Here is a 27,576-nt window from a genome sequence, read left to right on the forward strand (position 1 = left end):
TTTAAAAATCACCATTAGAATACAGTACTAATTGTTTCAGGGAAGATCAAGAACCATCCATGAATGCTAAAATCAGGGAGCAAAAGATTAAGGAAAAACAAGATACTGGCATAAACTAAAACCAGCATTCCTTAGGGTAATTATTAAGAAGAAAAAATTAGGGGCGCCTGGGTGGCTCAGTGGGTTAAAGCCTCTGCCTTCAACTCAGGTCATGGTCTCAGGGTCCTGGGATCGAGCCCTGCGTCAGGCTCTCTGCTCAGAGGGGAGTCTGCTTCCCTCTCTCTCTCTGCCTCCCTCTCTGCCTACTTGTGATCTCTGTCAAATAAATAAAATCTTAAAAAAATAAAATTTAAAAAAAAAGAAGAAAAAATTAACTTTAAAGTAGAGCAGCACAGCAAAAATCACATAACCAAGGTAAAAATCACCAGCAATGAGACATATCAACATCACGTAGCTCTTGATGTGACTCAAGGGGAAAGCACCATAATCACCTCAGTGGCATTCTTGCCAAACACATAATCTCAAACTAGTTATGAGAAAATATAAACCAAAAAATGAGTGATCTATTGCATAATACCTGAGCAGTACTCTTCACAAGTATCAATATCAGAAAAGAAAAGGAAAGACTTTCAAATATCTTTCTACAGGTTGGAGGAGTAAATACAGACATAGACCATTAAAGGTAAGTGGGATTCTGGGACAGAAAAAGGACATTACTGGAAAAACTGGTGAAATCTAAATAAAATTCGTAGTTCACAGTATTATACCAATGTAATTTTTTAAAAATTTATTTATTTGACAGACAGAGATCATAAGCAGGCAGAGAGAGAGGAGGAAGCAAACTCCCTGCTGAGCAGAGAGCCCGATGTGGGCTCGATCCCAGGATGCTGGGATCATGACCTGAGCCGAAAGCAGAGGCTTCAACCCACTGAGCCACCCAGGCGCCCCCCAATGTAATTTATAATGGTTATATAGAATGTTAGTAACAGAGGAAGCTGGGTAAAGGGTATATGAGAACCCTGTGTACTGGTTTTACAACTTTTCCGTAAGTCTCAAATTTGTTCAAAGTGAAAAGCTTAAAAAAGATAAAATTTAAAGCAAGAATAAGAGCAATGAATTATTATGGGATTTATAATATATGAATAAAAAGGTATGACAATAACTGCACAAAAAATGGAAGAAGTAAAAGTCCTCTATGTGATGTTCCTAGGGCATACAAGAAGTGGTATAATATTATTTGAATGCAGACGGCTATGATATGTACTGTAAATACTAGAGCAGATACTAAAAGCAAAGTAACAAAGACATATATAACTAATATGCCAACAACTGAGAAAAATGGAACTTATAAAAATAGTCAATCTAAAAGAAGGCATGAAGTAAGAGGAAAAGAATAATATATGGTACAAACAGAAAATAGATGGCTGATTTAATCCAATCATATTAGAAACTATATAATGTAAATGGTCCAGACCCTTCAAGCAAGACACAAACTTCTAGGATTAACAGGATCTCACCCATATGTGGAATTTAAGAAAGACAACAGATGAACATATGGGAAGGGGTTGAAGAAAAAAAGGAGAGGGCGCCTGGGTGGCTCAGTTGGTTCAGCAACTGCCTCAGCTCAGGTCATGATCTTGGAGTCCGGGGATCCAGTTCCGCATAGGACTCCCGGCTCCACCGGAGTCTGCTGCTCCCTCTGACCTTCTCCCCTCTCATGCTTTCTTCAATAAATAAATAAAATCTTAAGAAAGAAAAAAAGAGAGAGAGAGAAAAGGAGGGAAACAAGCCATAAAAGACTGTTAACAAGACAGAACAAACTGAGGGTTGATAAAGGGAGGTGGGTGTGGGATGGACTATAGATGGGTAATAGGAATTACAAAGGACACATGTTATGATGAACACTGGGTGTTTTAATTAAGTGATGAATCACTGAATTGTACTCCAGAAACCCATACTGTACTGTATGTTAACTACCTAAAAAATGTTTTTAAATACTTTATTTGACCGAGATCACAAGTAGGCAGAGGCTGGCAGAGGGGGTGGGAAGGAGGCTCCCCACTGAGCAGAGAGCCAGATGCAGGGCTCAATCCCAGGATCTTGGGATCACAATTTGAGCCGAAGGCGGAGGCTTAACCCACTGAGCCATCCAAGCGCCCCTAACTACCTAAAATTTAAATTAAAAAATATTTTTAAACTGCCAGGATTAAAAACAAGATCTATATGCTGTGGATAAGAAACCATTTTAAAATGTAAAGATGCAAAAAGGTAAAAGAATGGCGAAAGATATACAATGTAAGTAACAATTAACAAGGAAGCTGGATAAAATAGGATTCATTAAAAAAAAAAAAAAATTACCAGGAATGTTACAACAGAAAAAAGACAGATATTTCATAATGATAAGTAATCTCATCAGGAAAAAAATATCCTAGGTATATCTACAAGTAATAACAGTTTCAAAATATAAGCAGCAAAAATAGCACTAGTGTTGAGAAAAATCTATTAGTATGGTTGGCGGCTATTTCAACACTTATTTTCTCATTAATTGAAAAAAACAGTGGATAGAAAATTGATGGTGGTATAGAATAAATGAATAATATCAACTAATGTGACCTTGTGCCAAAAAACCCGAACACAATGCATATATAACATTTAGTAAGACAGGCCATATTTTGGGGCGCCTGGGTGGCTCAGTGGGTTAAAGCCTCTGCCCTCGGCTCGGGTCATGATCCCAGGGTCCTGGGCTAGAGCCCCACATCGGGCTCTCTGCTCGGCGAGGAGCCTGCTTCCTCCTCTCTCTCTGCCTGCTTCTCTGCCTACTTGTGATCGCTTTCTGTCAAATAAATAAATAAAATCTTTAAAAAAAAAAAAAAAGACAGGCCATATTTTATAAATCAATAACAAAATTATCAGAAAACATCTCCTGAATGCTTGAAAACTGAACAATTCACTTCTAAATAATCCATGGGTTACAGAACAATAAGATATTTATTTTTTTTAAGATTTTTTTTTTTTTTAATTTATTTGTCAGAGACAGAGGGAGAGAGAGTGAGCGAGCACAGGCAGACAGAGAGGCAGGCAGAGGGAGAAGCAGGCTCCCTGCTGAGCAAGGAGCCCAATGTGGGACTCAATCCCAGGACCCTGGGATCATGACCTGAGCCGAAGGCAGCTGCTTAACCAACTGAGCCACCCAGGCGTCCAGAGATATTTAGAAAATATTTAAAATAAATAATGAAAATATTACATCAAAATTTGGATGCAGCTGCTCAAATAGTACTTGGGGGGATTTATAATGAAATGCTTATATAATGAAAAGAAAGGTCTGAAATCAATCTAACAACTTAAAGTAGACAAAGAAGAGCATATTAAACCTAAAGTAAAAATAAATGAGCAGAAAACAAACAAACAAAAAGATTTTAAAAGACCCCAAAGATAACAGGACAAAAAACAAAACCAAAAGCTTTTTTTAAAGACCAATAAAATTGATAGATCTCTAATCAGACTGATCAAAGAAGACCAAATTACCAATATGAGGAATGAAAGAGAGACATGATTACAAAGTATGCTGATGACATTAAAAGAATAATACAGAACTATTATAAACTTTATGCCAAAAATGCAACAAATTATACAAAACAGACAAATGCTTTGACAGATTCAAACTACCAAAATTCAACTGAGAAGTAGAAAACTCAGGTAACTCTGTATCTTTATTAACTAAATTAAATTAGATCAGTAAATAAAAACCTTTCTACAAAGAAAACATCTGTCTCAGATTGTATAACTGGTAAATTCTTCTGAACATTTAAGGAAATACTACTAATTCTATACAAACTCTTAGAACATAAAAGAGGAATACTTCCCAACTCATTCTATGATATGAAGCCAGCATTACTCTTATGGCAAACCATTATTTAAAACGAGAGAGAGAGAATTACAGATCAACAGCCATGATGAATACGAACATAAACTCCTTAATAAAATTTTTGTAGGGTTTAAATTAAAATCTAGCAAAATACAAAAAGGCCCTAGGTAAAATGTATACAGTAGGTACCCAAAGACTGGTAAACAATTAGGTTTCATAACTTGTCACCTACCCTGTGAAGTCATATGACCTGTCCTTTTGAGTCTTATCAAAGATGCTTATATTTTATTTTATATATTACTTATTTTTTTTAGAGGGAGAGAAGGGCAGAAGGAGAGGGAATGATAGAATCTTAAGCTCCATACCCAGCTTCGTACCCAGCATGGAGCCCCATTTGGGGCATCTCATGACCCTGAGATCATGATCTGAGCTGAAACCAAGAGTCAGTTGTTTAACCAACTGTACCACCCAGGCACCCCAAAGATGTTTATATTTTTAAAATAATTATTGTTCTTTGGGGCATCTGGGTGGCACAGTTGGTTAAGTGACCAACTCTTGGTTTTGGCTCAGGTCACAACCTCAGGGTCATGTGGAGCTCTGAGTTGGGCAGGGTATGGAACCTGACTTAAGATACTGTCCTCCCCTCTCTCTCCCTTTACCCCTAACCCCCACTCTCTCTCAAATAAATCTTTAAAAAAATTTCAACTCTTGTTCCTGAACTTATAGGAATACTTTCAAATATTCAGCGACTCCCTGTATAAAAAAAAGAATGTAATAATTTGACAAACTACATAATTAACAAAAGCTGGAAATACCTATCTATCACACATGCTTGAACAGATTTAAGATCTTAACATCAGAATTTCTACCATTACTTGAGTCTTAGAGGCTTAGTGTTCCCTTTCACTGCAAAGAGCTCTTCTAATCAAGGACATCTGCAACTAGGCAGCATGGATGAGAGTGTCTATTTTCCTTTGATTGGGTGACTTCAGGACGGTGAAAGTCAATTGCATTCTCTTTCTGATCTTATCAAACTCTTCTAACATGGCTTTAGCAATAACAACTTTTACATGCTTTTGTTGTTCAGTGAAACACCCTACAATCTGATGACAATAAACTACGTAAATTAACAGTTCATCTCCAAGTGTCTAGAATCTCTTGAGGATTCCCAATCAAAAGGAGTTATTTATGTACAACCATGAATTCCCTTTCCTAATTTCTTTTTCCTGCCAAACCAAGTAACTCATTAGCACTTGTACAAAACACTCAAATGAGATCCATTAAATGATATTACCTGGACCATGAGAACAATTTTATCACTCCCGGCAGTCCTGGGAGAATTTCAAGAATTTTAGGGACAAAGGGTTAAAATTTCAGTTAATAGTGAAAAATGGGTGATAGTACTTGGCTTCATTAAATTCCCTTCAAGCCCCATTTATTGAAAACCTATAATTTATTAACTACAAAAATTCACAAAAAATTAATAGGAAATTAAAATCTCTGAGTTCCTTCAACTTAAAAAAAAAAAAACTGCTGGTTCAGTCCTTAGTATTTTTATACAGATATTACTGGTATATATTCTCTATGTTGATTATATCACTTAACTTATAACAGCAGGACTTCAGTATGGTAGGAATTCTGTTTTCAATAACTTACTGTGTCAAATGGATAAAAAATTCTTCCTGATTCTAATTTCTTATAGATCTGAATGTTGTAGAGAGTTCTTTAAAATAGGTAAAAATGATATGGATTCCCAAAAAGCATACATTTTAACATACCATTTCATTCTCATAAGCAAAATGAGTTATTCTGACAAATTCATATGAAATTGTGTATTATATATAAATGTAGCATTTTATTGGTTATACAATGTAGGAAAAATAAATGGGTTTTAGAGCAGAGGGGGTTGGGGGATGGGTGAGCCTGGTGGTGGGTGTTAAGGAGGGCACGTACTGCATGGAGCACTGGGTGTGGTGCATAAACAATGAATCTTGAAACGCTAAAAAAATAAAACTAAATTTAAAAATATATTTTTGAAAAAATTCCTTCTAACTTAGCTATTTTTATAAAGAAAAAAAAGGGTTCATGTTTAAATAAAGAAATCCTAGGGGCGCCTGGGTGGCCCAGTCGGTTAAGCGACAGCCTTCAGCTCAGGTCCTGGGATAGAGCCTGGGATCAGGCTCCCTGCTCAGGGGGAAGCCTGGTTCTCCCTCTCCCACTCCCTTGTTTGTGTTCCCTCTTTCGCTCTGTCTCTTTCTCTCTGTCAAATAAATAAAATTGTTAAATTTTTTAAAAATTTAAAAATAAAAATAAATAAAAAATTAAAAAAATAAAGAAATCCTATACTAGCCCATAATTCAATGAAGGAAAACTAGGAATATTCCAAAGAGAGAAAGATGGAGTGTCTTCTGATTTCAAAGAGCAACCATTTCCTTCCCTAGAAGAATAAAATCCTTTAAAACTTCATTTTCCAGAATTCCCTAAATTAATTATTCAAACTGTCTTCCTGATGACCTTAACTCTAATCTACCCAGGCACCCCCCCAAAAAACATTTACAAAAGCTTATCTTTAATACTCAACAGAACCAGTACAGTACAGGTTACAGCAAGGGGGAGTGATTATTTCCTGTTTTCCCCTCTCACAACACAACTTCTTGACTGTCTTGGTATACAGTGAAGGGTCTCTTTAAGGATTACAAATGGTAAAAGAAGGTAAGGGAAGAAGGATGGAGCACTGATCTGTAAAAGAAAGCAACCACTAAGTCCCACCTACTACTTAACACAAAAAGACAGGACATTTACTTTAATGTGTCCGTGCCTTATCACACAAAAAGAAAGGTAAGTATTACTAAATGAAGAGTTTTCTTGGCTACTCTGGTGTGTTATCTCTGGCTCTTCACAGGAATACATTTACTGTCCTTTTAGTATTCTTTTACTGTTTTCTGCCAGTGTTCACCCATGTGAATATGTTAACACTGGTATGAAATCACACAGCATTAATAAAAATGCCATTAATGCTGAGACAGATAGATGTTTTGATTTTAATATAGTTACAGAAAGGTATAGTTATAGAAAGCAAAGCAGCTTGTGTAGTGGTTAAATTCCAAATATATTATTTAAACTAAATAATAGGCTATATTTCAAGAACTTCTAATTTCTCATACTCCTCAAATATATTGCTAGATGGCATGACTGAAAATGGTGTACTCTTATTACTATAAGCATTTAATATACTATACATTTAATACATTTAATATACTATAAATCTAATATATATCTATAATAATGCGAATCTAATACATAGAAAGTTTAACAAAATGATTAATTAGCATATTATTTTGAATTGTAAATTCCTATTATGGGTTGCAGCAGTAAGTCAAACTATGGTAAAGGAATATGACACTTTTGAGCATCTGGGTGGACCAGTCAGTTAAGCATCTGACTCTTGATTTCGGCTCAGGTCATGATCTCAGGGTTGTGACAGCAAGCCCCATGCTTAAGATCCTCTTTTTCCCTCTCCTTCTGCCACTCCCCAACCTCAAAAAAAAGGGGGGGGGGGTGTATAGAACACTGTAAAAAATGTCAAATTTCCACTTTACCTGATCTTTGCCCATGGGTCTTATTTGTACACATTCTCAAAGGAGCTCAGGATTTTATTTTTTGTCATTAAAAAAAGCAGTAAACTGGGGCACCTGTGTGGCTCAGGCCATGATCCCAGGGTCCTGGAATTGAGTCCTGCACTGGGCTCCCTGTTCAGTGGGGAGTCCATTTCTCCCTCTCCATCTGCCCCTCCTCTTGCCTGTGTAATTTCTCTATCAAATAAACTCTTTTTTAAAAAAGCAGTAAAGCAAGATCTGCACCACAAAAAACTATTTGTCTTTCCTTTATAATAAAAGACAGCTCTCAAAAATTAAAAACAAATCTATAGTCATCAAAACACTGCAAATCAAAACCACATAATACCACTTCTTACTCATGGAATACTATAATAAAAAGATGATAGCAACGATGTTGAGGATGTCGAGAAACCAGAACCTTCATACACTATGGTGGGAACAGAAAAAGGTGCAGTGATAAGAAACCAGTCTAGGAGTTCCTCAAAAGTTTAAATATAGAGTTACCGTATGACTCAGTAATGCCATGTTTAGGTATATAACCCAAGAGAAATGAAAACAAATGTCCACACAAAAACTTGGGACACATGTTCATAGTAATTTTATTTGCAACAGCAAAAAAATGGAAACAACCCAAATGTTCAACTCACAAATGGGTAAATAAAATGTGGTATATTCATAGAATGGAGTATTATTCAGCAGCAAGAAAGAATGAGGCGCACCTGGGTGGGTCCTTTGGCTTCTTCCACTCAGGTCACGATCCCAGCATCCTGGGAGTAAATCCACATCAGGCTCCCTGCTTCCTGAGAAGCCCGCTTCTCCCTCCCCCGCTCCCCCTACTTGTATGCTTGTATTCCCTCTTCCACACTCTCTCTGTCAAAGAAATAAAATCTCAAAAAAAAAAAAAGTAAACTAGTGTCTGCCTAGGGCTAAGGGGTTTCAAGAAAACAGAGGAGGGGTAACTGCTAAAGTGTACAGTTTCTTTTTAGAGTGATAAAAATTTTCTAAGATTGTGATGGCTGCACAACTGTGTAGCTGGAACCCACTGAACTGTACACTTCAAATGTATGAACTGTATGGTATGTGAATTGTATCTTCATTAAGCTGCTAACATCCTCCTTCCTCAAAAAAACCCCAAAAACAAAAAACAAAAAACTAATGCTATGGCTTTTAACTGCAGCTACAGATACAGTAAGAGAGTTTATTTGTTAGAAGTACATACCCTTTGCACTTGCCACACTAAGTCATAAACTATGGGAGTGGGACCCACTCTTCTAGACTAGTGGGGGTAGTACAGTAAGACCCAAGTTCAAATCCTGACTCTTAACTTCCTAGCTGCATGACTTTTTAAAAAAGACTTTATTTGAAAGAGATAAAGAAATAGTGAGAGAGAGAAGAGCAAGAGGGAGGGGCACGAGACAGAAGCTGCTCATGTAGGGCTCATCCTAGGACCCTGCGATCATGACCTGAGCCAAGGGCAGACACTTAAACTACTAAGCCACCCAGGTGCCCCCATCCCCAGCTACATTTGACGTTTAGTAAATTATCTAATCTCTCTACATTTTCAGTTCCTACTTCATTACAATGGAGGAAGAAGTGTCTATTAAAATTGGCTTTCTGTAAGAACTTAATAAGTTAAAATATGCAAAGTATACCATATGACATACTGTGCTCAAAACAGCAGCTATTATTATTATTACAATTATGTTGTTTTTACTGGACATCTTCTTGTTCTTTACAGGGAAAAGTTAATGCAGACTTCTGCAATGTCTGCCCCAAATTCACGCATCTAAGTTTATTTATTTCACAAAGAGAGAGATCACAAGTAGGCAGGCAGAGGGAAGTGGGGGGTGGGCGGGGGCGTTGGGGGGGGAGAGGAGAGCAGGCTCCCTGCTGAGCAGAGAGCCCACCGGATGCTGGGCTCATCCCAGGACTCTGAGATCATGACCTGAGCTGAAGGCAGGGCTTAACCCACTGAGCCACCCAGGTGCCCCAAACCTTATATATCTTAACCCCTTTTACGAAATATTAACTTTTATCTTTAAAGGCAGTTTATTCTCTGATGCCCTGCTTGGAATAAAATAACATTTATGAAGTTACTATTCTTATAGAAATACAAAAATTACAAGAACACAAACTTTAATAATGCCACTAATTGTGGCATTAAACAAATTAAACAAATTCAAAGGTTATTTTTTAAATTACAAACTTAGGAATAAAGGTCAAAAGATTAGGCAGACACAAACCATTTAATTAAATAAAATTTGCCAATTTTTAAAAATACATTCACTTAAGTAAAAATGCTGATCTATATGCTAAGAACAAACTGAAGTAAATTTAAAATCCTGGAATTTCGGGGCACCTGGGTGGCTCAGTCGGCTGAGTGACTGCCGTCTGCTCAGGTCATGATCCTAGAGTCCCAGGATTGAGTCCCACATCAGGCTCCCTGCTCAGTGGGCAGTCTGCTTCTCCCTCTGACCCTCCCTACTCTCGTATTCTCTCTCTCTCTCAAATAAATAAATAAAATTTTTAAAAAATAATAAAACCCTATAATTTCTTACATAAGAAACTTTTGTTCTTAATTCCTAAGTAATTTGGTAACATCTCTACGGAAAGACATTCTTAATAGGACTCTCATGAATGAAAGCCAACATATTCAGATGGAGGATAACACATACACAAAATAATAAGAACAAAACCAGGAAATAACATTTGATATTTCAACATTTGAAATTTATATTTATATAATTTATATCAAACAACATTTGATATAAAAATTTAGCATTTCTTTTTTCTTTAGCAATTCCATTTCAGAATGAACCACCTATACTGGTGAGATTTTAACTGAATCTGGTATGAAATCAAAAGTCAATCAACGAGCACACTTCTATCTGAAAACATGAAAAGGAGTATTTCCTTTCAGATTCCTGAAGATATTTTAATACCTGATAAGTAAGTCATACTTTCAAAAAGTACAGTTCACTTCTTGGGAAAATCTATCATGGATTAGAAAACGCATTTAATGAAACCAAAATTAAATTGGGATTTTGTGTCTGGTGAGAGTTAAATGTAGAAAAATGCCATACCTAAAACTTAAACCATATCTTTTTCAAAGCTAAATAAATTTTTAAACACACCTACAGAAAAGTATCTCTCTACAAAGCTGTAGTGCCTTGCTTCCTTTGTCACCCACTCACCCAATGCTCAAACAACAATATTTTTAAATCACCTATTTTATTCAGCATATATCTGCCTTTCATAAGAAAACCTTCCTTAGAAAGTTAAATAATTAACTTTTATGTCAATTTTTTTAATGTTATAAAAGGAGCCCACAAATACCTTTGTCAACTTCTCAGAACTAAGTCAATGTTTACTATACTCCCTAATTAAAAAATTAAAATATTTTTACTGACTTTTTTACATATATATTTACTACTTTTTATACTATTACCGTTCTTTTGCTTTTTTTTTTTTTTAACATGGCTCTGATATGCCAATCTTTTGTAGAAAATTAGGAATTTACACAAACATTTTTCAGATAAGGAAGGAAAAGTGAAAACTAGAAAATGTAGCCTAAGTGAATCTACTATACTTTTAAAATATTTTTAAAATACGTGGTAACAAGTTAAAAATTCAGGAAACATCTTTTTATTGCTACAAGTTTACCTCTTCTCCAGGGAAAATGAAAGCAGATTAAGTTTATGTGAAACAGGCCCAACTACATCTATATTCTAACTCACTTTTTAAAAATCTGCAAAATAAGCTCACAGCATACACTAAAATTGCTAAAATTAAGTAACTGAAGTAAAACATAAAGAAGAAATTTAGAAACCAGCTGTTTTTAGGCAAGGATCAGATATTTTGATATAGAAAAGCACTTGACATATTATGCGGCATAACAATTATCTGGCATAACAAATAACCACAAATAGTAGTAAGATCTCTTACCAATTTCAGCAGGTAGTTGTTTGATTTTGTTCTCTCGAATGCTAAGCATGCTGAGTTTTGACAGATTTTTGATGTCCTTTTCCACAGTAGTTATACGATTAAAGCGAAGGTAAAGAGTTGTGAGAGAATCTAGCCTATACACCACTGAAGGAATTTCTCTCAGTTTATTATGCCGTAAATCAAGCATCCGCAGTTTCTTCAAGTTATCAAGAGAGTCAGGCAAACTGGTAAGTGAGTTTTCATTTAGAGCCAGTGTCATGAGATTTACTAGACAGCCCACCTCAGCTGGGAGGGACTGCAATTTGTTGCTATATAAATAAAGTTCTGTTAACTGAGTCAACTCTTTGATTGATGATGGCAATATATGTATAGACCTCTTGGATAAGTCCAAACGCATTGAATTCTCTTCCCGGCATTTGTTGAGCTCTTTAATCACCTCTGCATTGCTAGATTTTTTTCTAGTCCCAGGTGCTGGATTTGGCCGTTTGATCGTATTGTCAACTGAAAAAGCCACCCCTGGCTGGGCAGTACTGGAGTCCTTCTTTCCATCTTTGGCATCTTTCCCTTTGGTCTTAGGTTCTTTTTCTTTGCTCTCTTTCCCAAAACCTCCAGAGGCTTTTGCCTCCTTTTCTCTTTCCTTGGCTGATGGCACTTTGGAATCTTTCTCTTTAGAGTCTTTTTCTTTTCCTAAACTACTACTCATGGTGACTCAAGCTTGGGCAAAAACTACATGAACTCCTTTGTTTTATTTGCCAACAACAGTAACTGGAATTCGAAGATGAAGAGACAAAGATCCTACACAATCACAAAAGGTGTTGGCTTGAAGAAGTAATCACCATGGAGGAACAGCCACCTGTTACATGTTGGATCTAAAAGCACTATGCCCATTTCTGGTAACTTGCTCCAACTGGTGAAATGGTGATGGTCAATGGTTCATTAGAATTCCTGAAATACAATACAAAAAAAAAAAAAAATTAAATTATTTTCTATTATAATTTATATTAAGTAAATGGGCTCTGAAAAACAATGTTACTGAAAATTTGGCCATTTTCCTATGATTTGATGTAGTAAATATTTATTGAACACTTTCTACTATGCAAAATCCATTGAAAAACTATAAAAATAGTTAAGGCAGGCCCCTATCTTCAATGACTTTATAATCTAAGAAGCAGACGTAAGGTAAGTATACAAGTTACTGATAAGTTTGTAAGAACTGAAAAGTGGAAGAAAATCATAATAGCAGCTAATGTTTGAATACTTTCTATGTACAAGCACTACTGTAAGAAACTTACAAATATTAACTTAATACATACAGCAGCCCAAAAGATCAACTCTTGTCCCTATTTTTTAAATAGGGACAGCAAGGCACAGAAATACTTTTAAGTAACTAGCCCTGTGATCTTGGAAAAGCAACAGAGTTGAGATTCTAATGTATATATCCACAGCCTGTGTTCCTAAACACTACACTAAAACTGCTCTATCTGCAACTAATTGCCAGACAGCTTTAGGAATTAGAAAGAACTTCAAAGAGTGTAATGATGAACTCAAGAGCAGCCTCATAAAAGAACAAAAGAATAAGGTGAAATATGTATGGAGCACAGCAAATAGTTTAGGGAAAAGGACATTAAGAATCTGTACTTTAGGGACAACTGGTGGCTCTGTCGTTAAATGCCTATCTTCGGCTCACATGATCCCAGGATCCTGGAATCCAGCCCCACATCCGGCTCCCTGATCAATGGGGATCCTTCTCCCTGTACCACTCCCTGTGCTTCTGTTCCTTCTCTCCCCATGTATCTCTCTGTTAAATAAATAAATAAATAAAATCTTAAAAGGAAAAAAAAAAAAAAAAGAATCTGTACTTGAATAAGCCTTCTAGGTGATTCCAATGCAGGTAGACCTAGGGAACCACCTACCACCTTGAGAAACAGTAACAAAGAGCAATCTCCAATGAAGTCTATAAACTAGAAACTGAATGGTGATAAGGGTTCTAAAAAGTAGAAAAAACTGGTAAAATGACTGACCAAAAGGAACTACAAAGGCTGAATAGATGAGTAAAATGTTTGTGAAAGAGTCAGTCCTCCCTAAGCATTTTGAAATTTAAAATATGTTTGTATCCTGTGGCTCTGTTATTTTTATAAGTAACTGATCTTTATGTGGTAGTAGGGCTTAAAGATGAAAGATAAAATAATCATTTACCTGATCAGCTTAAGAGGTTAAAAAAAAAAAGCTAAAATTTTATGAAACCACCAAAAGTACTTGATAGTCTAAGTGCACAGGGTCATGCTAAGAATTTCTATACAGAGGATGTGAGCCTTACCCTATACAAGGTACAGTTTAATTAGATAGCCAAAACACTCACATATAATTAAACGTAAGATAGCACAGTAAATCTTCAGACAATGACATATGCTATTGCTCTTATGAGAAAACTGTCATCAGTGAAAATGGCTGAGAAAGGTTGTGTACAGAAGTACAAGCAAGTAAAGTCAAGGTGGCAAATCAGTCCAGGTAGATACAGTGAAAGGGTAACTTAAGCCAAGAATACCAAATGATCTTAGTTTGCCATAGGAAAATGAAAAGGTGGAACTTTGCTGAAGCAAAATCTCAAGGGTGCAGTAATAATAGGAGGTGGATAGAAGACTAATGATCTGTAAATTCCAGACTAGAGTTTGAACTTCACAGCTTGTAAGATTCTACAGTTAAACAAACACGCAATTTTTGCTAGTGTGTCAGGAAAGTTACTATCTCCCCACTATTCACCACCCCTTAGAGAAAATAATGATTTTTGAGCTACAATGGAGAAAAACTAAGAAACCTTCAGAGGTACTGATTGAGAAAGCGATGCTATTAAGCCAAAATGAAAGTACATTTATTAAAATGATACAACGGTGAATAATGGGAGTATATACACAGATGACGGAATACAGACATCACTTATCAATTCAGATGTTAAGAAAGGTCATTTATACCAAGTTTCTGAAAATCAAATTTCTATTTGGCAAGATATGTATGTACCGAATTTCAAGTAAGATGCAGATAGAATAAAAAAGATATTACATATTAAAGAACAAATCTAGCATCTCACAAAGTATACTAGCAAAACTTTAATGCTTCTGCTTAATAATCAGATTCAAAAACGTTTTTATGAGTAAAAAGTAACACTTTTCTAAACATACACTGGCATTTTTAAAGACGGAATCCTTGGTCTCCTATTCTGATGTTTCCCAAACTTCAATAAATAAAATAAAATAAACCAGGAATATTGGTTTAAGAAAAATAAATTCCCAGGCTCTGTCTTAAACCACTGAACTGGAATCTTCAGGAAGAGCAATCTAGGAAACATCTGTTTTAATAAGAAATGTTTCAGGGCGCCTTGGTGGCTCAGTGGGTTAAGCCTCTGCCTTCTGCTCAGGTCATATCAGGGTTCTGGGATCCCAGCATCACATCAGGCTCTCTGCTCAGCATGGAGCCCGCTTCCCCGCCCCCATCTCTGCCTGCCTCTCTGCCTACTTGTGATCTCTGTCCATCAAATAAATAAATAAAATATTTTTAAAAATGTTTCAGCAAATGCTTATCAAGTTTGGAAATAGAGGATATAACGAAATCTGAACACTGAAGATCTGAACATGGGTATATTTACTACTGTATTTCTTAAATATTATTCTAAAAATGACTATTGAGGGGGTGGCTGGCTGGCTCAGAATGACTGTATGTCATTCTTGATCTCGGGGTTATGCGTTCAAGCCCTACAACGGATGTAGAGATTACTTAAGAAAATAAAATGAAAACCAAAAAACTACTTAAATATTTTTATGTTACATACATGATACTACTACAAATGTTAAAAATGGATCCATAAAAAATTAAAATAAAAATTAAAATTAAGGATTAAGGAGTGGGTCAGGAAAGAAATTGCATTAATGACAAAACAAGTTACTAATAATTTCAAGTTTCCACTGAAGTTTGAAAAAAGACCTCCCATTACATATAATTACCATAATCTATCTGAAGTTCATCCTAGAGATACCTGAGCTGTTTGATGGTTTCCCTGCTATAGTGATGGATTTGAACTGACCCCAGATACCCATCCTATCTATAATTCTTGTACCTACTGAGATTTATTGGGATACAGTTCAGGCACTGTTCTCGTAAAAATGTAACTAGTTAGAACAGAATTTGGACTTTGACATCACCATACTGAAAGGAATTTACTAACCAGGCCTGACTATTAACTAAAAATTTTTCATATCCAGTAAAAATATATGTTGTCTAAGACAACTAACGAATGAGTTGAAAGTCCCAAATTAAGTTCTTGTCTAATCCAGATCTGAATCAGGTGACACCACTAGATTTTTTTGGAGAAGAAAAAAAGTATTGGGAGTAATCCTTCATGTTTCTTGGAAATAAACTAGCCAATAGATTTCTTAAAAACTGGGGCACCTGGGTGGCTCAGTAGGTTAAGCTTGCCCCTCCAGCTCAGGTCATGATCTCAGGGTCTTGGGATTGAGCCCTGCATCGGGCTCAGCAGGGAGCCTGCCTCCCCCTCGCTCTCTCTGCCTGCCTCTGCCTACTTGTGATCTCTGTCTGTCAAAGAAATAAATAAAAATCTTAAAAAAAAAAAAAAAGATTTCTTAAAAATCCCTTTATAACGTTGTGGGAGATGGTTACATTTGCACAATTTGACTCCTGCACCCACTTATGTAACAGAAAGTGACAGTACCCATTCTAAAAATGCTTAAAATCTAGTGAAAAAGCATAAAATTGCACCAATTACTAATCTGAGGCTAGCAATGGTGTTTCTATATTGGGGTCTTTATCACTCCAGAAGATTCCTCTATTCCTGACCACCTAATAACTATCATAAATAGAGCACTTGACATGACCTTTTAATCTTATTTCAAATTCTCACAACAACATCAAGGAAGATACTAAAAGTGTCTCCACTTGGTTTTTTGAGTCCCTTTTATCATTTAACCAAAAATGAAAGCAAATATTACCAATGCTATCTGTTGGCAGAGGTCTCAGTTGATCAAACTTTTCTAGGGTACTTAGTTATGTTCCAAATTACAAAAATTCTTAACTTCAAGTTCCTAAGTAGAAGAGTTCCTCTATTTCCAATTTATAGATAAGAAAATTGCGGCATTATAGTCAGATACCTGGACATAAAGAAAAATTCAAAACCAAGTCTAACGGATTCTAAGACCATGTATGTTCTTTCCACTATACCATGCTGTATTTCAAAGACAGCTATCCAAATCATAATTGTATTCGGATGCTAATTACAATATTTTAGGCCTCAATACATTCTAAGACAGGGGTCAGCAAACTTTTCCTGTAAAGGGCCGCATATTAAATGCTTTAGGCTTTGTGGGCTAGATGTTCTATTACAGGTGCTCTGTTCCATCACTTTAACATGAAAATAGCTGTAGACACTTGTAAGTGACTAGATGAGACTATGTTTCAATAAAAGTTTACCAAAAGAGGCCACATACTGAATTTGGCCCCTAGCCAACAGTTTTGCAGATCAGAACTATATTTTGTATGCAAACTTGATGTTAAGAAGTAAAAAAAAAAATCTCCTTGTTCTTATAATACACTCAACATTACTTTTAGCTATTTCTAAAATAACTACCACATCAATAAGCCACATATACTAAATATATTCCCTAGTCTTACCTTAAATGTGGGTATGAGAGCTTTACAATATTGGACCCTGAATTACAATGTAAATGACTTCTGGCTCCAAAGAAGATGGAATAAGCCCACCTTACCATTTCTCCCATTAATTACAACCTAAAACCCTGGACAAAATACATAAAGCAACTAGCAGAAGTTTCTGAAAAGTAGAGAAAAGAAGGTACAGTGGCTAGGGACTCTGGCTGAAGGATTATTCTACTGGTGAGTTCTCTGTGGCTTTTGTTGTTGTTGTTTCCTACATATCCTGGCTTGGCAGTAGAGAAGCTCATAATTCAAAAACACCAGTAAGTACCTACCAAAAAAAAAGGGTCCAAGCAATGTTCTCTCTCTCTACTCAGAGGTCTATGAAGAGAATGAAAAGCTACAGTCTAGAAGAAAATGTATCCAGAACATACAAAGAAGTCCTTTAAATAGTAAGAAAACAATCAATCCAAATAGAAAAGGGGTGAAAGACTTACAGAGACACTCCACTAAAGACACATAAGATGTTCAATTACTAGTCATTAGGGAGATACAAACATAACTGCACGTCTTTGAGAAGAGCTAAAATAAAAAATATGGATGATACCAAGTGCTGGTGAAAATGTGGACAAATTGGATCAATCACTCATTGCTGATGAGAATGTAAACTGGTACAGCCACTTGGAAAACAATTTGGCAATTTCTCATAAACATAACCCAGAAATGGTACTCACAGGTGTTTATCCTAGAGAAATGAAAACTTATGCTGACACAAAAACATGTACACAAACATACATAGCAGCTTTATTTGTAATGCCCCAAAGGTAGAAACAACTGAAAAACTGGAACATCTATACAACAGAACACTGTTCAACAATAAAAAGGAAAAGGAACAAACCACCCTTGCAGACAAAAACTGGGATGGATCTCAAGGGCACTAGGCTGAATGAAAAAGTATCAAATAGTTGATATGTATGATTCTGTATGATTATGTTCATACAGTATTTTTAAACAACAAAATTATACTTAGGGAGAGCAGATCAGTGGTTGCTATGGCTTAGGGTTGGGTGAGAGTATGACTATAACGGGGTAGCATGTGCAAGCTTCTTTGAACTGATGAAACAGTTGTGTACTTTGTGTGGTAGTTTTAAGAATCTGTACATGTTTTCAGGGTGCCTGGGTGGCTCAGTTGGTTGAGCATCCAACTACTGGTTTCGGCTCAGGTCATGATCTCAGGTTCATGGGATCAAGCCCCATGTCAGGCTCTGCATTCAGCAGGGATCCTGCTTGGTTGGGATTCTCATTCTCTCTCTACCCCTGCTCCTCTGCCTCCCTGTTCTCACTCTCTAAATAAATAAATAATCTTAAAAAATTTTTTAAAAAAAGAATCTGTGAAGTTTTCAAATTTCATGGGACTATCAACATCCCCCCTCCAAAACAAGATTGCATAGAAAAACTGGTAAAATCCAAGATTGTAGTTTATTTAATAGTATTATCAATGTCAATTTCCTGATTTTGATAATTATACTATAGTTACTTAAGATATTATTGGTGGAAAATAAATAAAAAGTACAAGGGACCTCTCTGTACTATTTTTATAAATTCTATCAGTGTAAAATTATTCCAAAAGAAAAATGTAAACAATAAAATACAATAGTTAATACAAATCTACCATACATAAATTATTAAAAAAAGCACACTGAGTTTTTTCAATACAGTGGAAGTTTAAAAACCACATTGAAAAAAGTATTTTAAATAACAATTTTTAAAAAATAAATGAGTAACAATTCATAGCGGCTATGAAAAGATTTTTCTCAATCTTTTTCAATTTCAGATAAAAAAATATACCCATTCACAGATACCATTCAATTTGGGAAGGTAGATATTTCATAAACATTACCAGGAAAGAAAAGATTCCTTCTTTTAAGTATAAATACATTTAAATACAATTTAATTAATGCAATTATCATTCATAAAATAATGGTGAGTAAATCAGGAACACCCTAATCATACATTCCCCTCTTTCTTCTAGATAAAATTACTAAATAATTTAACTAGAATTAGTTTAAAAGCTTGGCTATTATACATCAAAATACTCAGTAACTCCAGTTTTACTTGTCATAGCTAATGCTAACTGACCTTTTAGTAAAAAAAAAAAAAAGAAAGAAAGAAAGAAAGAAAGAAAAATTAAATGGAATGTAATGAGGAAAAATATCCGCAATGTTATCAGACATGCTACCATAAATCTGAGGTATAACCCACCAATATCCAGTAAACAGTGTTGTGATGTCACACCACTGCTCTTAGAATTTGAGGGTCAAATTAAAAGGACAGTTCCAATAGTTCATTGGAAATAAATAATTTCATTATTTTGTAATCCATCTGGTAAGATTTAAACATAAGTGACATAATTGACATCTACTACAGAATCAAAGGTGAACATTATTGTAGAAAAATAAAAGGTTAAAAAAAAAAAAGAAAGAAAAAGAAAAGGTAAATGAGTTGTAACTATATTAGGTCCAAGAGGCAGGGAGCCAGAGACTATACTAGAGCACAGTTCTGGCAATATGGTAAAGAACCAATGCACAGAAAATTTACTTACTCGGGCATTTTTAGAAATGATATATGTACGGAAGATGAATACTAGTAAGACATAAATAAGCAGTTCCTAAATGGCAGTCCAACGACGACTTCAAGCAAAAGAAATACTACAATAACCTCATATAAGCATTTAACAAAATATTTACTGAACTCCTCCATGTGCTAGGCATCATGCTAAGTGCTAAATAAATCAAACAGACATGGTTCCTGTCCTCAAAGTGCTTACAGTCAGGTAGAAAAAAGAAACAAAAAAAGCATTTCATAAATAGAATATAAGATGTAAAGGCTGAGATATGCAAGAACATCATGAGACAGAGGAGTGAAATGGAAGCCATTTCACTGATATGAGATCAGACTGAAGTTTATGCAGGATTTTGTAACAGATCTTCTATACCATTCAACGGTTTTAAGGAGTAACATGGTATATTTTTAATCTCTCTCACAATATTGTACAGAGAATGGATTTTGAGGAAAAGTGTAGAAGCAGGAAAGTGATTAGGATTATTACAGCAACTAGTAACTATTAACTAATAACTATTAACTAATAACTATTACAGCAACTAGGTGAGACTTGATCTTACACTAAAATATTACATAACAGATAAAGTGGGTACATTCAAGAAATCTTTAGTAGGAAAAATTAACAAACTTGGTGATACATTCTATGTGGACAAAGAGGTTGAGGAAGAGAATCCTAGAGCTAAGAGTTTTGAGATAAAACCATGTGGAAGTTATCAGCATATTGATAGCCCATAAGACCATGATCAGCATGAACAATACAAAAAGGGGGGTGATGAGTTCAGGGCTAGACTCAGGTCATCTGTAACAAAGACCCTGATCCTAGGCAATGACAAAATTTACAGATAAGGTATAAAAGGTTTCTTCCTGAGGACAAAAGATGGGCTAGAGTGGTAGGAAGCAAAATAAAATATATATATATATATATGGTATCCTGATTATACCAAGTATTAACAAGAATGTGGAACAACTGGAATTCTAACTCACTGCTGGTGGGATTATAAAAGTTTTCCAATTTTTAAAACAGTTTGCTACTCTATTAACAAGAATAAACTCTCATCATGTCAAAGTAGACCTATAAAATTACAACTGATTATATTCTTTCAGTACACTGTATAAAAATTAACCTTCAGTACCTGCCATGTAAATATTATATGATCCATTATATCTAATATCATTTACTTCAGTATTATGCCAATATAGTTGACCTGCATAGCCACCATGATAAAAAATATGCATGTCTTATTTTAGATTAAAAGCTACATAGTACATAAATAAGAATTAAAAAGGTAAACTATACACATACTTTCTTGGTAAAAGAAATTATTAATCATATTCACATCATCAATACTGAAACTAGAAAAACCTATGAGATCATCTAATACAAACCCATCATCCTTTCAATCACCCACTCATTCATCAAGCACCTATGAGTCAGGTACTATACTGTTATCTGGGGCTAAAAAAGCCAATCAAACAAAAAATCTTTGCCTTCAGTGACGTTACAAAGAGAGGGAAACAGACAAGTTATAAACTTTGGGAAAGGTAATGTGAGAACACAGTGATGAAGGAGGGGCAGAAAGAAGACTGTGATGAGACTGTAACTGAATCCTCAAAGTTGAAGAGGTTCACAAATTCATTCTATGGGGATGGGTAGATACTGTGTACACAGGAAATGGCATGAGAAAATTATCCAGACCCAGGAACCACAAGCAGTTTTTCTACGTTGGAGTTCAGGCCCCAAAATAAGGTTGGAAATCCAGACTAATTTTGAAAGTTTAAGTATTCAAATTTAGTAATTTGGACTTTACTCTGCAGCACCACAATTTCAAACCCTAATATTCCAGAAGGGTACTTTCTGGAGAAATATGAAGAGCCATTAAAGGATTCCCAAAGAGGGGCGCCTGGGTGGCTCAGTGGGTTAAAGCCTCTGCCTTTGGCTCAGGTAGTGATCTCAGGGTCCTGGGATGGAGCCTGGTATCAAGCCCTGCAACGGGCTCTCTGCTCAGCAAGGAGCCTGCTTCCCCCTCTCTCTGCCTGCCTCTCTGCCTACTTGTGATTTCTGTCTATCAAATAAATAAATACAATCTTTAAAAAAAGAAAAAAAGAAAGAAAGAAAGAAAGGATTCCCAAAGAAGAGGGCATATCATGGAACTATTTTTGAAAACTTATCTGATACTGTTCCACGTGATTTTAAAAGATCAGGGATTCAAAAGTAAGACAAAATCTACTTAGAGGGCTACTACGAATTTTAATGACTGATTTTCAAATGCTCTCAAATCAGTGCTAGAAGTGTTCCAGAAGAATTATTTGGGGAGCTTAGAAATCCTAAACCCAAGAAACCTACCAAAGTAAGTATCTAGGGTAGGAAACAGCAATCTATATGTTCAAAGAGTTTTCCAGGTGATTACAATGCAGGACCAAATTTAGAAACCATGCAATAAAGCCATATAAAACATGATAATGGTAAACTCAACCATTTTTCTTTTTTAAAGATTTATTTGAGAAAGTCAGAGAAATCGAGCCTGGGGGTGCAGGGAGAGGGAGGTAAGCAGCAAACTCCCACTGAGGGCAGACCCCCGAAGTGCAGGGCTTGATCCCTTGACCCATGAGATCATGACCTGAGCTGAAATTAAGAGTCAGATGCTTAACCAACTGAGCCACCCACGCTTCCCTCAACCCCTTTTCCTGAGAGTATTTTTGAATTTCTGGCTCCTTTTTAGGTTGTCTCAATGTTTAGGGAAGTGCTGCCAGCATTTAATGGACAGGGGCTAAAGGCATGAAGAACCATCCCTGCATGCTGCACAATCCTTAAATGACCATCGGATATATAACTAGTTGAAATATCTATTTATAATTCTGAATACTTAGACCCTAACACCATTTTCTTAAGTAATCTCTATGCCCAAAGTGGGGCTCAAACTCATGACCACAAAGATCAGAGTTGCATGTTCTACCAACGGAGGCAGCCAGGCAGCTGCATTCTAGGTTCTAATGCAGCTAGAACCTAGCTCCATTTTACATATGAAGTCCAATTATTTTTGCACTTTTCAGGAAATATAAACAACATCCACATTCTAGAAGGGAAGGCTACTTTGTTTAGATTGTACTTCAGAAATTAGTATTATTATTTTTTTTTATTCATGACTCTGACAATCACAGACACCCATACAGATCCTGGCATCTGAGTCACCAACACAACATACCTATGTAAGTCTGCATTTGCAACCATTATGATGGTATTATGTACAAGCCTTGGTCTTCATTATTTTCTAGTATTGTGCCTGGGCATTTTCATATTGACAAACAAAATGTATATCGTATTTTTCCTTTCAATTAGCCAGTGTATTATATAATTTCAGTGTAAATCATTGTTTCAGAAGAGTAAAAGGGTTTTACAAAGTAATTTGTTATATAAACAGGGTATTAGGTCTGAGGCACTTAAAGAACCACTGGTTCATTCATTCATTAATTTTAAAGATTCTATTTATTTATTTGACAGAGAGAGACACAGTAAGAGAAGGAACACAGGCGGGGGAGTGGGAGAGGAAGAAGCAGACTTCTATTGAGCAGGGAGCCCAAGGCAGGGCTCAATCCCAGGACCCTGGGATCAAGACCTGAGCTGAAGGCAGACACTTAACCACTGAGCCACCCAGGTGCCCAAGAACCACTGGTTTTAAATTACAAACTGATGTTAACAATACTGGGTAAGAATAATTCAAGATACATTTTAGAGACAGAATCAAAGTAGTTGGAGATGAATGGGATTAAGGAGAAGAGATCCAGAATAATGTCAAACTGCTGGCTTGAACAACTAGATAGATGTAATATGGATTATTCAAGTTAGGGAACCAGAAAGGGGAAAAACTGTAAAATTTTGGACAAGCTTCTATCGAGGTTCCAATGAAAACACCAGGCTATCCTATTCTAGTCTACACTTGAAAAACAGGATTTGGAGAGACGCCTAGATGGCTCAGGACAGGATCTCAGGGTGCTGGGATCAAGTTTTATAGGGCTCGGTGCTCAGGAAGGAGTCTGCTTGTCCCTCTCCCTCTCCTCCCCCTCGCCACTTGTACACTTACTTGCTTTCTCTCAAATAAATAAAATCCATTTATAACTCTATCATATCCTCAATTTTAACTTTAAGTTGTCTGGGGATTTGGGAGCACATCTAAACATGGAGGCCTTTCAGTATAAGATATCAAAGCCCAAGGGGAGAGAACATCAGAGAAAACAGCACAAAAATTTACTCCTCCACAAAAGCAATGGAAAACTGGCAAAACTCATTGTAATAGTTTATCAGAACTATCAAAACTAACCAAAAGCTTGCACCCAGGGTGCATTTAGAAAGGAAGGAAAGAAGGACTGAATCTCAGTAAGTGATATTTTTGATATTTTAACTTGTCCTAGTCCCAGTCCCTGCTTTCCAGATCGATGGTAGCCTTGAAAAATTATAGCCCAAATTCCCAGTACAGCCTAGCAGCCCCTAGAGGGAGAAAAACAAAGCTGGAGCTCTCTGAAAGCTTCACTGCCCCCAAATTATTACTATTAGACCTGTCTGGTAGATCCCAGAAAAAAGTCCCCTTAAAATTCTATCCATATTTGACCTGACTGAGTTGTTTATCCATTGCAAAATAAATTTTCAGGGAAGGGTTTGCTGAAAACAATTAAAGACAAGTGTTTTATACTCACAGCTGCTTGAGGTGGTGGCCAATATTTGTACTAAACAACAGGCTAATCAAAAAGTTTTAAAAACAACAACAAAAGAACTAGGAATGAGATACCATACAGACTTCGAAAAGTTCCAACACATCCCTGGGAAACTAGACGCTCATGTACATACTTAAGGCAGTATGCATGCCCGAGGTATATATGCTCAGGAAAAACCTGAGAATGCCCCAAGCTCTTATTTTTAACCATGTGGCCCTGCACAAGCAGGAACAAAGGACTAAGGCAGAACTGTCAGATGCCTGGTTGAGTGCTTGAAGATATATCCCCACAACAGAGTTCTTTAGCAAAGACTAGGAGATTTATTAGTCCCAGGCATTTAAATACATTTCTGTCCAATCATTAGCTAATCACTAAGCTAAACAAGTAGAGACTTCGGAGGCCACACACAACAGAATTAGTTCAGAAAAGTCACTAAATCAACAACCACCACAAGCAGCAAAAACAACACACCCTGGGGAAAGGGCAAAATCTCCATAGTTGCCCTGTTATTTAAAATATTGTTCTTTAGGGACGCCTGGGTGGCTCAGTCAGTTAAGCAGCTGCCTTCGGCTCGGGCCATGATCCCAGTGTCCTGAGATCGAGTCCTACATAGGGGCTCCTTGCTCAGCAGGGAGCCTGCTTCTCCCTCTGCCTCTGCCTGTCACTCTGCCTGCCTGTGCACACGTGTGCTCTCTCTCTCTCTGAAAAATAAATAAAAATAAAATCCTTTTTAAAAATATTGTTCTTTAAACAATTTTATTATTCAAAATGTCCATATTATTGGGCACCTGGGTGGCTCCATTGGTTAAGTAACTGCCTTTGGCTCAGGTCATGATACTAGGGTCCTGGGATCTAGCCCTGCATCAGGCTCCCTGCTTAGTGGGGGGCCTGCTTCTCCACCCCCCTGCATGTGCTCTCTCTCTGTTAATATAAATAAATAAAATCTTAAAAAACAAAATAAAATGTCCAAATGTAATTTTTCAACAGACTATCTCATCAAATACAGACCATGAATAAAACATAAAAATTATTTGGGGATGGGGTGCCTGGGTGGCTCAGTTAAGTGTCCATCTCTTGACTTCAGACCAGGTCATGATCCTCAGGGTCCTAAGATTGAACCCCACATCAGGCTCCACACTCAGCGCAGTCTTCTTGGGATTCTCTCTTTTCCTCGGCCCCGCCCCTTGCTCATGTTATCTCTCTCTAAAATAAATAAATAAAAATTTTAGGGGCGCCTGGGTGGCTCAGTGGGTTAAGCCGCTGCCTTCGGCTCGGGTCATGATCTCAGGGTCCTGGGATCGAGTCCCGCATCGGGCTCTCTGCTCAGCGGGGAGCCTGCTTCCTCCTCTCTCTCTCTGCCTGCCTCTCTGCCTACTTGTGATCTCCCTCTGTCAAATAAATAAATAAAATCTTTAAAAAAAAAAAAAAATTTTAACAACAAAAAGTTATTTGGGGAAAAAAATCCAACAGATAGTCTGATGTTGAAAATACAATAACTGGGGGCACCTGGGTGGTTCAGTCAGTTAAGTGTCTGCCTTTGGCCCAGGTCATGATCCCAGGGTCCTGGGATCAGAGTCCCACATCGGACCCCCTGCTTGGTGGGGAGTCTGCTTCTCCTTCTACTCCTCCCCCCTGCCTGTGTGTATGCGTGCACTCTCTCTCTCTCTCTCTCTCACACACACACACATACTCACTCTCACACTTTCTCTCAAATAAGTGACATCTCAAAATTTAAAAGGAGTACAATAACAAATGAAAAAGTCACTAGAAAGGTTCAACAAGTATAAGCACAGGAAAAAAAAACAGTGAACTTCAAGATAGGTCAACTGAGATTATTAAGCCTGAGGAAAAGAAACAGAAAAAAAAATGATGAAAAATGAAAAGAGTTATCAGAAATTAGTGGCACATCATCAAGGGAACCCAACATATATAATAATGGAAGATCCAGAAAAAGACAAGGGGCATATATTAGAAGAAATAATGGCCAAAACGTTCCTTTACAATTTTGAAGAAACACATTAATCTACACTTCCAAGAAGCTGAACAAACTCCCAGTAGGATAAATTCAGAGAAATCTACACATAGGCGTCACTACCAAACTGCTAAATAACAAAGATGACAAGGAAAATCTTGAGCAGAGCAAGAGAACTGACTCACCATGTGTAAGAGATAAAAAGGTTAACAGATTTCTCATCAGAAAATATGGAGGCCAGAAGGCAGTGGGAGGACATATTCAAAGTTCTGAAAGAAATAGAACTGTCAATCAAGAATTCTGTATCCAGCATTATTCTTCAGTGAAGGTGAACTTAAAACTTTCCCAGATAAAAATGAAAGAATTTATTGCTGAAATGCCTAATAAGAAATAGTAAAGTAATTCCTTTGGGCTGAAAGGAGAAAACATTAGACAGTACTTCAAATACAAATGGAGAAATAAAAATCATGAATAAAATTAACTACAAAATAAATATAAAGAACAGTATACATGTATTTCTTACTTACAAGCTTTTTTTCTCTTATTCAATGTAAAAGAAAATTCCAAAGAGTGCTGTATGGAAATGCTGAATCACTATATTGTACATCTGAAACTAATAACTATACTGTATGTCAACTGGAACTTAAATAGAAACTAAATAAATGTAGTTCTACTCTCCAACCCACACACACATACACACACAAGAGAAAAGAAAAAGAAAAGAAAGAAAGAAAAAAAGGGAAAGAATGAAAACTGCATAAAGCAATAATTATACATCTCTGTTGATGGACACAATGTAAAAGATGTAATGTGCATGACAATAAACAGCAAAATGAGGGGGCGGAGCTACATAGGCACGAAGTTTTTGTACACTATTGAAATTAACTTGATATTAATCAGAACTAGACCGTTATGATTTAAGGTGTTAATTCTGTAGGGCAATCTCTAAGAAATCACAAAGAAAATAGTACTCTAAGAAAATATTTAACACAAAAGATGACAGCAATGGAAGAATAGAAAAACAAAAAAGAACATAGAAAACAAATAGAAAAGTGGCAGGTGTAAATTCTACCTTATCAGTAACTACATTAAATGTAAATGGGTTAAACTCTCAAAAGGCAAAAGTTGGTAGAAGAGATGGAAAAAAAGGTGAACCAACTAAAGGCTGTCAATAAAAAACACATTATAGA

The 27,576-nt window shown here is 36.3% G+C and overlaps 1 protein-coding gene across 2 annotated transcripts in view; it reads right to left on the bottom strand.

Annotated features, from left to right (window-relative positions):
• The window catches only part of SHOC2 (SHOC2 leucine rich repeat scaffold protein), a 101,844-nt gene that overhangs the window by 40,665 nt on the left and 33,603 nt on the right, over positions 1 to 27,576 (bottom strand). For both annotated transcript variants that reach the window (XM_059173221.1, XM_059173220.1), the window contains exon 2: positions 11,428 to 12,372. In XM_059173221.1, coding sequence (XP_059029204.1) covers positions 11,428 to 12,130 — 703 coding nt within the window. In that variant the 5' untranslated portion in view covers positions 12,131 to 12,372. The remainder of the gene's footprint in view (positions 1 to 11,427; positions 12,373 to 27,576) is intronic.

The sequence above is a fragment of the Mustela lutreola genome, chromosome 4, assembly GCF_030435805.1.
Source record: "Mustela lutreola isolate mMusLut2 chromosome 4, mMusLut2.pri, whole genome shotgun sequence".
Classification (NCBI taxonomy): Eukaryota; Metazoa; Chordata; class Mammalia; order Carnivora; family Mustelidae; genus Mustela; species Mustela lutreola.